Consider the following 12922-nt stretch of genomic DNA (forward strand, 5'->3'; position numbering starts at 1 on the left):
AGGAAGATGCCTGAGATAACATCCATGGGACTGCTTGGCTGATCAAGGGGAAAGTCACACACTTCACTGAGCTACAAGCAATTGCTGAAACTCCATTTTTCTCATTGTCACAAGGCACGGGGTGGTGAAAACAGCCAAGACTGGGGAAAATGCAAAGTACAAACACGGGTGGGGGGGATGAGTAATCACAAATCACTAGTGAGGCCAGTTTCAGGTTTTCTACAATCTGCTCCCATTAGAAGTATCAACTCTTTGACCTAGGACATCAGAAGGTCAGCTGGGCTGATCCTGCACCCACCAACAAGCTGTGCCAGTGCCATCCTCTCTAAAGGGGTACCGAGTCCTCCTCTGGGCATACATTGGGAGCTAGGGCAGTCAGGTGAGACTTTTACCTAGAGAAGAAACAAATGAGCACTTGGAAACAGAAGCCCTTTAGAAGTCCAAAGGCATAAGTGGCATCTTCTCTGCTTACCCATTTGATGCTGAGGTTGCCCAAACACTAAGTTTTGGGGAAAACCTTTCCCTTATGGAGCTGTTTGTGCAGGCTATGCTATGCTCCAAAACATTGTTTGCTGGGCTATGAAAACCCAGCTGAGCTGAAATAGGCAGACTGTGTCGGGCTGCATCCACTAGCAATCGTGATTCTCTCTGCAGAGCCTCTCTGGGAATCTAGTGAAGCTTTCAAGTCCGCTGAAGATGCACAAGGTGCCACCAGCCCATGCATCTCATGGAAGGGTCCCTCTTCTCAGTTCCCTGACTGGGGTGGCCTGATCTCAGCCTGGGTGAGAAAATGTTGACAGCAACTCCTGCTGCTCCATTAGGAAGAGGCCACCATCATGGGTCACTGCCGGTCCCACAAGCAGCTGCCTAGAGGAGGTGGCACAGGGGGGAAGGAACTTTGGGCTGGAGTTGCTCGCTCTGGCATAACTGTGTTGAGAGATGTGTCCATAGGAGACCCTTCCCCTAATGTATTTTGGACAACTTGAATGAGTTTGTTTGGTGGTATCTACTCCTTTTACAGTGATGTACTGCTCTCAGCTGAGGAGGAGACTGTTCTCCTATTACTCAACCAAGACTCTCTGGGAGGATGGTAAGTAGAGATTAGTTTGCATTGAGTAAACCAGAATGCTGATTATCCTCCTTGTCAGGCTTCTGAGGAACTCAGAGGTATTTAACAGCAAATTGAATTAAGACCAGAAGAACAAAACTCTGTACCCAGTCATGGGAAACTTCTCCTATTCCTTTCCACTGTAGACAAGGGAAACGGCCTCAAGTTGTGCCAGGGGAAGTTTAGATTGGATATTAGGAAAAATTTCTTCACTGAAAGAGTGGTGAAGCCCCACTGGTGACACCCAGTCTCCTCTTTCTCCCTCCTTCCTTGGCATCCCTGCCCTCCCATGCTTGCATCCCTCATCCCTCCTCCATCCTTTCCTCCTACAAACCACTTCCCAATTTGTCCCAGTCCCACCAGATTGGAGAACAAATCACTGATTTTTGCAGAACCAGATGAGGGGACCAGATGGAGACTTTTATGAGGAAATAAGTACCCTTCTTCATAGAAGACTAATTCTCTACAGTCAGATCTGGCCTCATGGAGCGACCTGGGTGGAAGGGTGGCATGGGGTCAGTGGGATGGGATTATTATGGGGAGTGAGAGGGGGAAGAGACCATCCTGGTTTGCTTGTACTTGTGAGACCCCAATAGGTAAGGTGCCTTGAGGGGACCACAATGACATTGCCACCTGGCATCTTCTTGAGCTTTAGGTCCCACAAGCCAGTTTTTCCACCTTCTCACTCTGCTGCCATAGGCAACTGTTTAGGTCACCTGGCTGTAAAGCCAGGTCTGACTGTTGAATGACATAAAAATAAACAAATCCATCCAAAACAGCACTTTTTTATTAAGCAACACATATTATTTATTATCTCTACATCTTCAGTAGCCACAAGGCATTTGCTGCACCAGGCACAGGGCTCTGGAGTGCTCTTGCCCCACTGATGGTTCAACTGGCATCTGCTGGTCCCTGGTCTTAACCCATTTTCTACATTTTGCTGACTCTACCGAAGGCCACAGAAAAGAAGAAATACGGCCAGACTGCAAGAACCAAAGTCCCTTGGTTGTTCTGGTTTCAGTTGGTTTGGGGGGATGTGCAGCATGAAGTATTGTTGGAGTGGTGCCGAATGTGGTAATCAGTTTTTGGGCACAGGGCAGAGGTTCTGGGGTAGCAAGGATGTCAGCACATTCACTCCCACCATCCTGGAGAGGCAGAAGGAGATGTACAGAGACAAATTAAGTATGGTTTTGCAAAAAAAATATGAGGCCAGAGTTGAGAGCATATGGGCTGTAGGGCTGTGAGAAGACAGCAGGACATCCCTCTTTGCTTAGACTACCAAGCATGGAAGCCAAGGTAACTTCCTAAAACTGCTAAAAGTGCTTTCACTGAACCAGATAAAAGACTCATGAAGGAACGTGGTCCTGGAAGATGCCATCACTGGTCCCATGTACAGACAGCCAGGGTTAGATGAAGGCAAGGGCCAAGTCCATGGTGCCCTGGCAGCAGCACAACCAATCCCAGAGAAAGCCTTTCCTGGGGAACAATGCCCTCTTACAGCTCACCCTTGATTTCCCAAAGCTCCAAGGGGAGACTAGAAGGAAAGCTCTTTCTTTTATTTCTATTTAGCCTCTCTGCTTTGTTATTCTTTCCCTAGGCTCCCCAGATTTGATGGCTGCAATAGTCCTCTGGTTCTCATCTGCAAAGGGCTCTCCTCTGGTCACCATAAAATTCCCTCCTTTCCCCCAACCGCGTTCAGTGCTGATCTCTGGGCTGAGCTTGGGTATCCCATTTCCCTTCTCCAACCTAAACTATGCATTATTCCAAGCAGAAAAATGTATTTTGATCCAAATTTACTGTGCTCCATCAAACCAGTTTTAATAAGAACTGGACCCACCTTTTATTTCTCTTGGCAAAACACCTCTTTGCCTAAAATCCCAATTTTGTGTGTGAAAACACTCCATCTCCACAAATCTCACCCCAAACCCTCAGAATAGTTTCGAAATTAAACTTTTTTATTCTTTGAGGATTCATCTCCTGGGAGATGCAGTCACCATGTTGGATGTGGTGGCAGACTCTTCCTTCACCCCCCACCCTGCTTTCCAGCAGGCAGCTCAGTCAATGTGTGCAGAGGAGGATGTGGCAGAGGCCCCCAGGTTGAGAGCTCGGCATGGACCATGTTTGTGCCAAGAAGCATAGTCACTCCCTTGGCTCCTGAAATGCTGCCTGGGTGAGGCAACAGCTCTGACCCAAATTTCCTTTGTTATGATTAAACATCCATTCCTGTGGCTGACATCAAAATGCAGCAGTTTGTCTGCTTCCCCAAGGACGGTGATGAACGCTGGTTTGATTAACCAGCAAACCCCAGCATTTATCACTCCAGTCTTTCCTGAAATAAACTTTTCTTCTCATCTTTTTTTTGCAGCCCACAAAACCAACCCACCCACGCCGCTCAATAAATAAAACTGACATTGCCATCTGATCCACCTGATGCCCCATCCACATTCCCAGCTCCTCCTCACTGGGCCGCCCAGCACTGATGTCCTTGCTGTCATCCTCGCTTCCTCCCACTCAGCCCAGCTCCACAATTAATGATGGTGTTAATAAGCTTTTATTTGGGGGGAAAGGAAAGGAGCTGGAGAGAGGAAGGGGGAAGGGGGAAGGGAAGAGACATTGCTGTCTCAGTCATCAGACGACTTTCACCTTCCTCTTGCTCACTCCCTCACTGAACTTTGGCTGAGTCTGTCAAAGCTAAAAAAGGAAAAAAAAAGACAGAGAAATTAAAAAGCAAGAGGAGCTGAAAGGATAGGCACAGGGAGAGATGTTATCTCACCTCTGGTAATGAATTATTGTCAAAGGATGGGTGGATAGAGGCAGAGGGAGTTAAGCATGATTGTAGGCAGCACAGAGGAGCTTTGCTTGGGGGATGCCCAAGGGGGAAAAAGTTAGGGGTGAGGGGCTGAGATTGTAGATGGGGACATATGTGCTGATCATCAGGAAGGGAAAAAAAAACATGATGAGCGCTACCACACCTTGTGTCCCGAGGCAAGTGGAGGTCCCAGACCTTATAGGCCATGGTGACACCCTCTCCTGCCCTGGGACATGAGCCCATGTGCTTCACGAAGCTCATCAAGGGATGAATATTGCACAATTAGGGAGTTTCCACCATCTCACGGAGCACCCAGCATGGCCAATTTGTGCAGATGTCCCTGTCCTCTCTTGGATGCAGCTGGAAGAGCTTACCATCACCCCCTTGGCTGTGCCTACAGCCTGTCTTTGGCTCTGACAACCATCTCAGAGCCTGGCACCTATCACTGCTGATAAATGGGTGGTTTTGTTCTCCTGGATTGGCCCTATGCATCAGGATTATCTGACAGCAGCAAAAAAAAATAAATAATAAAAAAAAAAGGATGAAAACCCATTCCAGAGCCATGGAAAAGGAACAGCATGAGTCAAGGTCAGAACCCTGCAGAGTGAGCAGTCAAAGACCAAACATATTGAGGCAGGAGAGCTGGAAGACTCACTCACGTTAGCTAAGCTAAGAGTCATCTTCTCCAACAAACAACACCACGAAGACAGAGCTGTCCTGCTAAAGAACAGAAAGATGCATTTTTAAGAAGTAAATTTAAGCATGACATCTTGATATAATTAGTAAAGACTTTCTATGGAGCTGCCCTGTAGCAAAAAATATCCCTGATACATAAAATTCACGTCATTCCATGCACCTTTAGATTGCGACCACGTCCCCACATATTGGCAAGGTGACAAGAGGGACCATGACAGCATGGCAAGGGCAGACAGGAGTGGGAAGGGAAAATTCCTGGCAGAATCAGGGCTGATTTGTGTCAAAACTGTGATGGGAAGCAGTGGGGAAGAGGGACTTTGCTAGATGCCAAGATCCTCCCCATAATGTGACACATACTGCTGTAGGCAGAGATTTAGGGGAAGTTAATCTATTCTTAGCAATCATCTCCCATCTTCTCCTCTGGATATATGTGTCTCATTGTGATGTCTGGACTTTTTCTCATCACTACAGCCACCGTCTGTGACACTACCCACAATATTACTGCAAAGACAAAATGTTTAGACTCATAGAATGGTTTGGGCTGGAAAGGACCTTAAAGATCATACAGTCTGCCATGGGCAGGGACACCTCCCACTAGATCAGGTTGCTCAAAGCCTCATTCTATTTGTCCTTGAACACCTCCAGGGATGGGGCATCCACAACTTCTCTGGACAATCTGTTCCAGTGCCTCACCACACTCACAGTAAAAAATGTCTTCTAAAATCTAATTTAAATCTCCCCACTTTCAGCTTAGAACCATAGAATCACAAGGTTGGAAAAGACCTCTTGGATCATTGAGACCAACCATTCCTATCTGCTACTAAACCATGTCCTTAAGTACATCGTCTACTCGGCTTTTAAAGACCTCCAGGGATGGTGATTCAACCACCTCCCTGGGCAGCCTGTTGCAGAGCCTGATGACCCTTTCAGTGAAAAATTTTCCTGATATCCCTTCTGAACCTCCCCTGGTGCAGCTTGAGGCCATTCCCCCTTGTCCTATCACCTGTCACTTGGGAGAAAAGGCCAGCACCCTCCTCTCTACAACCTCCTTTCAGGTAGTTGTAGAGAGCAATGAGGTCTCCCCTCAGTCTCCTCTTCTCTAGGCTAAACAACCCCAGCTCTCTCAGCCGTTCCTCATAAGACTTGTTCTCCAGACCCTTGAACAGCTTTGTTGCCCTTCTCCGGACATGCTCCAGGACCTCAATGTCTTTCTTTAAGTGAGGGGCCCAAACTGAACACAGTATTCGAGGTGTGGTCTCACCAGTGCTGAGTACAGGGGCAGAATAACCTCCCTGGTCCTGCTGGTCACGCCGTTTCTGATACAAGTCAAGATGCTATTGGCCTTCTTGGCCACCTGGGCACACTGCTGGCTCATGTTCAGGCGGCTGTCAATCAACACCTCCAGGTCCTTCTCCTCCAGGCAGTTTTCCAGCCAGACTTCTCCTAGTCTGTAGCACTGCATAGGGTTGTTGTGCCCCAAGTGCAGGACCCGGCACTTGGCCTTGTTAAACCTCATGCCATTGGTCTCAGACCAGAGATACAGACTGTTCAGATCCCTTTGCAGAGCCTCCCTACCCTCCAGCAGATCGACACTTCCACTCAGCTTAATGTCATCCCCAAACTTGCTAAGGGTGCCCTCAATGCCTTCATCCAGGTCATTGATAACAACATTGAACAGGGCTGGACCCAGCACTGAGCCCTGGGGAACATCGCTTGTGACGGGCCTCCAGCTGGAGTTAACTCCATTTACCAGAAATGTTTGGGCCCAGCCTTAAAATCAGTTTTCCACTCAGGAGAGTGTGCGCCTCTCCAGGCCAGAGGCTGACAGTTTCTGAAGCAGAATGCTGGGAGAAACTGTGTCAAAGGCTTTACTGAAGTCCAGGAAGATACATCCACAGCCTTTCCCTCATCCAGCAGCTGAGTCACTTTGTCATAGAAGGTGATCAGGTTAGTTTGGCAAGACCTGCCTTTTGTGAACCTGTGTTGATTTGGTCTGATTACCCGGTTATCTTGCATGTGCTTCATGGTAGCTCAAGATCACCTGCTCCATGACTTTCCCTGGCACTGAGGTCAGACTGACAGGCCTGTAGTTTCCTGGGTCCTCCCTGCGACCCTTCTTGTAGATGGGCACAACATCAGCCAGCCTCCAGTCCAGTGGAACTTCCCCAGTCTTCCAGGACTGTTGGAAGATGATGGAAAGGGGTTTGGCCAGCACATCTGCCAGCTCCTTCAATACCTTTGGGTGAATCCCATCTGGCCCCATAGACTTGTGAGTGTCTAATTGGCCAGGCAAGTCTCTAACCACCTCCTCTTGGGTCATGGGAGCTTTGTTCTTCTCCTCTAGTTCCTGGGTATGTATACACAGGAAACAACTTTCCTTACAGTTAAAGACTGAGGCAAAGAAGGCATTAAGTACCTCACCCTTGTCCTCATCCTTAGTCACTATTGTTACCTTTGCATCCAATAAAGACTGGATATTCTCCCTCGTCCTCCTTTTACTTTTGATATATTTGTAGAAAGATTTTTTATTTTCTTTCACCAACTTGGCCAGTCTGAGCTCCAGTTGGGCCTTAGCCCTCTTGATTTTTCCTCTGCATGATCTCACTTCCTCCCTGTAGTCCACCCAAGATGCCTGCCCGTTCTTCCAAAGCTCATAGACATTCCTCTTCTTTTTGATGTCTCTCAAGATCTCCCTGCTCAACCAAGCTGGTTTTTTTCCCTGTTGGCTTATTTTCTGGCACGTGAGGACAGCGTGCTCTTGCACTGCCAAAATTTCCTTCTTGAAGACTACCCAGCCCTCTTGGGCTCCCTTGCCCTTAAGGACTGTCTCCCATGGGACTTTACCAACCAGTCTTCTGAACAGTCCAAAGTCTGCCCTCTGGAAGTCCAAGGTGGCCGGCCTGCTAAACCCCCTCCTCAGTTCACCGAGAACTGAGAATTCTACCATCTCATGATCGCTTTGCCCCAGTCATCCTCCAACCGTCACATCCCCCATAAGGCCTTCTCTGTTCACAAACAGCAGTTCCAGGAGTGTAAACACTACTTGTGCCCCGGAGCCCTTCACCATTCTTCCCAGGGCCCTGAAGTCCCTCTTAATTGCCCTCAGTTTCTTCCTCTGGATATCATAATTGCCTACTTGGAATATTAACAGAGGGTAATAATCTGTAGGCTTTACTACGGAAGGAAGCTTTCTTATGATGTCTGTCACAGAGGCCCCAGGCAGGCAGCAGACCTCCCTGTGTAGTGGGTTGGGTCTGCAGATCAGGTCTTCTGTTCCCTTCAGAAGGGAATCCACCAAGACAATCACTCTTTTCTTTTTCTCAGAGGTTATTTTGATGTTCAGTTAAGGATGGTGCAACCTAGGGAATGTTTGTAGGCTGTGGGAGCCATCTTCCTCTGTGGAGTTTGATTCCACTTGCAGCACTTCGTATCTATTATGCAAGAGAACCTGGGAGTTTGTTGTCAGAATGGGGACAATGCACTTGCTGCACCAGGCAGGAACTTGCTGCCATTCCCCATCATTCTTCTCCGCAGCCTTTTAGGTTGTGGATGGGGAGTTCTCAACTGTGCTCGCTCTGTCTGCCTGCTTTGTTTGTGAGATGGAGCATAGGGTGTTGCTCCACTGGTCTATCTCCCTCTCACACTCCCGGATGGTCCTAAGTCTAGTTACTTCCTCTCTTAGCTGTGACACCAAGCCAAGGAGTTCCCCCACAGCTTCCACAAGTGAAGTCAATATCGGTGGTATGAGTCAGTGTGAGAGGGGGGCACTACATGGAGCCCAGTGTCTGGGTGGCTGCATGTACCCACTGAGGCTCCATCTGGGTGGCTGCATGAGTCCTGGCTTGTGTAGCACCTGGAGCAGCCTTAATTTTCTGCCAGGTGGCCACCATGGTCTTTGTTCCCTTCCAGCTGGCCTCCAGCCCCTCTCTTTGCCCTCCCTGCTCACTCGAACTGCCGCTCAAACTGCCCTGTTTTTCTAACACGCCCCGCACTTTTCTAACATACCCCGCACCTGTTTGCCACGCTCCTGTTTGTGGCGCTCTGGGTTGCGGTACTCCCTAGGGGCCGTTTAAATCTCCCACAATAGCTGCTGGGACCACCCCTGTACATCAGGCACCACGTGGGAGCTGACACTTCTGGGTGTCAGGAGCCAAGAGCTGCCCACCCCGCTCCCTTCTGGGTTTTCCTGGGCTTTCCCTGGCTCTGGCAAGAACCTCACTGCCACAAGCTGTCACCCCGCTGCAATACTCACCGTCCTGCTGCTGGATGTCGCCGAAAGAGCTTAAAATCATTACCCTCATCCTGTCCCTGCACTCCCTGATAAAGAGTCCCTCTACAACTTTCCTGTACGCCCCCTTTAAGTACAGGAAGGCTGCTAAAAGGTCTCCCTGGAGCCTTCTCTTCTCCAGGCTGAACAACCCCAACTCTCTCAGCCTGGCCTCATATGGGAGGTGCTCCAGCCCTCTGATCATCTTTGTGGCCCTCCTCTGGACTCACTCCAACAGATCCATGGTTTTCCTGTGCTGGGGACTCCAGAACCCAACACAGTACTCCAGGTGGGGTCTCATGAGAGCAGAGCGGGAGAATCACCTCCCTCACCTGCTGGTCACACTTCTTTTGATGCAGCCCAGGCTATGGTTGGCCTTCTGGGCTGCAAGCACACATTGCTGGTTCATGTTGAGCTTCTCATACACCAGCACACCCAAGTCCTTCTCCTCCAGGCTGCTCTCAATCCATTCTTCGCCCAGACTGTATTTGTGCTTGGGATTGCCCTGACCCAGGTGCAGGACATTGCACTTGGCCTTGTTGAACCTCATGAGATTATCACAGACCCACCTCTCCAGCCTGTGCAGGTCCCTCTGGATGGCATCCCTTCCCTCCAACGTTCTGACCGTGCCACACAGCTTGGTGTCATCGGCAAACTTGCTGACGGTGCCCTCAATCCCACTGTCCATGTCTATGACAAAAATGCTAAACATCACCGGCTCCAATACCGACCCCTGAGGAACGCCACTTGTCACCAGCCTCCACTTGGACATTGAGCCGTTGACCACCACTCTTTGAGTGCGACCATCCAGACAATTCCTTATCCACAGAGTGGTCCATCCATTAAATCCATGTCTTTCCAGTTTAGAAACAAGGATGTTGTACGGGACAGTGTTGAATGCTTTGCACAAGTCCAGGTAGATGATGTTGGTTACTCTGCCCTTACCCACCAATGCTGTAGCCCCATCATAGAAGGTGACCAAATTTGTCAGGCACGATTTGCCCTTAGTGAAGCCATGTTGGCTGTCACCAATCACCTCCTTACTGTCCATGTGCCTTGGCAGAGTTTCCAGGAGGATGTGCTCAATGATCTTGCCAGGCACAGAGGTGAGACTGACCAGCCTGTAGTTCCTCGGGTCTTCCTTTTTAACTTTTTTTTTTGTTTTTTTTTAATAGGAGTTATGTTTCCCCTTTTCCAGTCAATGGGAACTTCACCAGACTGCCATGAATTCTCAAATGTAATGGATAGTGACTTAGCAACTTCATCTGCCAGCTCCATCAGGACCCATGGGTCCATCTCATCAGATCCCATGGACTTGTGCACCTTCAGGTTCCTTAGATGATCTCACACCCGATCCTCTCATACAGTGGAGGGGTCTTTGATCTCCCAGTCCCTGCCTTTGCCTTCTGTCTCTTGGGCAGTGTGACTTGAGCACTTGCTGGCGAAGACTGAGGCAAGAAAGTTATTGAGTACCTCAGCCTGGGCAACCATGTCTCACATTTCCTTCCAGAGAGGGCCCACATTTTCCCTAGTCTTCCTTTTGTCACTGACATATCTACAGAAGCTTTTCTTGTTGTCCTTGACCAGATTTATTTCTATCTGGGCTTTCGCTTTCCTAACCTGACCCCTGGCTGCTCGGACAATTGCTCTGTATTCCTCCCAGGCTACCTGCCCTTGCCTGCATCCTCTGTAGGCTTCCTGTGTGAGTTTGAGTTTTTTCCAGGAGTTCCTTGTTCATCCATGTAGGCCTCCTGGCATTTTTGCCTGACTTCCTCTTTGTTGGGTTGCGTTGCTCCTGAGCTTGGAGGAGGTGATCCTTGAATATTAACCAGCTTTCTTGGGCCTCTCTCCCCTCCGGGTCTTTACCCCATGGTACCCTACTGAGCAGATCCCCAAAGAGGCCAAAGTCTGCCCTCCTGATGTCCAGGGTAGTGAGTTTGCTATGCAACAATTCAAAAAAAATCTTCTAGGCCTGCTGAAAACACCTAAGCAGTGATGCTGTTAAAATAATAGTCACCATCTTGCTTAAGGTTTAGAAATTTTGAACCAATGGTGAAGGACAAGCCATGTTTTCAGGAACAACTGCACTAAAGGTGCATCTCAGAAAAGAATCATAGAATATCTCAAGTTGGAAGGATCTCATAAGGATCATTAAGTTCAGCTTCTGGCGTCACTCCTGTCCCCTCCCATTCTGAGTCAGACCTGCTGCTCACTCTTAAGGAGCCCACCCTTTTCCCCCTCTGAGAGAGGTGGGGTAGGGTGGGGAAGGGAACCCTCTCTCTTGCTGCACTTTCTGCCACCACAGGTTGCTGCATTAAGGAAAGTCCCCCAGTGTGATTCCTCTGCTCTGGACCCCTTTGTCTTGATGGCGAATGTGTTTACATTCAGAGAAAACTTCCCACGTGAGTAAAAAAGTCATTGCTGACAGTTTCTTCATCCTTCCCTTCCACAAGGTCCAGCAGAGAACTTATTTTGCAGTGAGATGCAAAATGGCTGAACAGACACACTACTGACAATTTGAGATTCACAGCTCCAACCCTGGGTGACGAGGCAGATTTTTCTGAGAAAGTCTTTTACAAGTAGCAGCAGGAGGCAAACCCATCTTTAAAACAGGATAGAGGAAAGCCCTCTCTTGCTCTTGTGACCGTTAACACTTGAGTTGCCTTTTCTGTTTGTCTTCACTGAGGTTTCTGACATCACCCTGAACCATAGGGAGCTCAAGAGCTCAGGCTCTGAAATGTCCCCAACCCTGGTCGCTGGGCTGGGTTTCTGCTGCACTAGGTGGGGAATAAGGACAAATGGGACCTCACCTCTTTCCCTCTTTCTTCCCCTCGGTCTGTCTCATTTATTCAGGTGGCTTCACCTTTTTAAGCCCCTTCAGTGAGGATTTTCACAATGTTGGGATTTGCATACTCAAACGTTAGATTTGCAATTCCAACTGTTGGGCTTTGCAAACCCTTGGACAAAGGGATTTGATTTGGAGCACGTGCTTTTAATTAGCAGAATTGCAATATGCAGGAAAATACAAGCATCCCTGCAGATGTAAATACTTTTGGGGTGAGAAATGTTGATGCTGGCAAAATAAACCCTCTAGGAATCATAGAATCATAGAATAACGAGGTTGGAAGAGACCCACCGGATCATCGAGTCCAACAAAGCAAACATCTACAACTCATGGGCACTTCAGCACTGCAACTCAACTGCAATTCAATGGCTTGGCCCACAGGTGAAGAAGGACAAATTCTGAAGGCATTTACCTCCCTGAGGCAGGTATAAATGGGGCAGACAAGGACTCGAAAGGGCTCTCCAGTGCTGCTCCTCATGGTGCCAAAGACTTCGCAGAGAAAGGTGATGAACCCCAGCCAGTGCTCCACATCCTGCTGCTGCAACTCCTCCCGCATGGTGAAATCCTTCTGCAAGAGGGACAGAGACAACAAGCTGCATCAGCAAAACTGCATTGCCATGGAAAGGCAATGGCTATCTAGAGAGAGAATTAGGAGGAAATTGAGATTCAAGGTGAGGGGAGGAAGACAGACAGACTGACCCTTTAGTAACAGTGGTGAGATTACTCAGTGTACATGGAGTGGCTGGAATTTCAACACAGCAAAGCCACCAGAAAGCAATTACTCTAGAAATCTCACCAAACTCTGCAATAACTGTCATGGCTTGCACTAGACATGGCATCCCCCATGCCCTACCCTCCCCCTTGGGCAGACATAGGGACTCTTCCATTTGCAAAACCAAGGTCAAATAAATCAGCAACAAAGAGGTTAAATGAAATGCAGGGGAAACACAGTGACTGTTGGTGGCCATATTTGGCTTGGTGGTCCAGGTGAACCTGCCCAAGCTGTTCATTCCAGTATCTTCAGCAGACCCAGTGTCCGGCCGTGGACGTCCTAATGGCCTGGATGCTCCTTGGGGTCTCATGAAATTATGGCAGAGACTGGCTCCCTGTCTAACCAGAAGAAGATCAGGGTAGCCCAGGCTTGGCATTAAAAGGTCACCCTGCTCCTGAGCTTATGTTTGCCGTGACCAAGGATTA

General features: G+C 48.8%; 1 protein-coding gene and 1 long non-coding RNA gene across 9 annotated transcripts in view; one reads left to right on the forward strand and one right to left on the reverse strand.

The window, feature by feature from the left end:
• Positions 1–12922, forward strand: part of LOC138733840 (uncharacterized) — a 252031-nt gene that overhangs the window by 174863 nt on the left and 64246 nt on the right. The gene's annotated exons all lie outside the window — the stretch shown is intronic.
• Positions 1–12922, reverse strand: part of LOC138733828 (CBP80/20-dependent translation initiation factor-like) — a 259905-nt gene that overhangs the window by 42023 nt on the left and 204960 nt on the right. For 7 of the 8 annotated variants that reach the window (XM_069881324.1, XM_069881318.1, XM_069881323.1 and 4 more), the window contains one exon: positions 12138–12293. In XM_069881324.1, coding sequence (XP_069737425.1) covers positions 12138–12293 — 156 coding nt within the window. Of the gene's footprint in view, positions 1–1906; positions 2254–4576; positions 4638–12137; positions 12294–12922 lie in introns of those variants that run through there. The other variant, XM_069881325.1, reaches the window with a different exon arrangement.

Source organism: Phaenicophaeus curvirostris (assembly GCF_032191515.1).
Source record: "Phaenicophaeus curvirostris isolate KB17595 chromosome W unlocalized genomic scaffold, BPBGC_Pcur_1.0 scaffold_35, whole genome shotgun sequence".
NCBI lineage: Eukaryota > Metazoa > Chordata > Aves > Cuculiformes > Cuculidae > Phaenicophaeus > Phaenicophaeus curvirostris.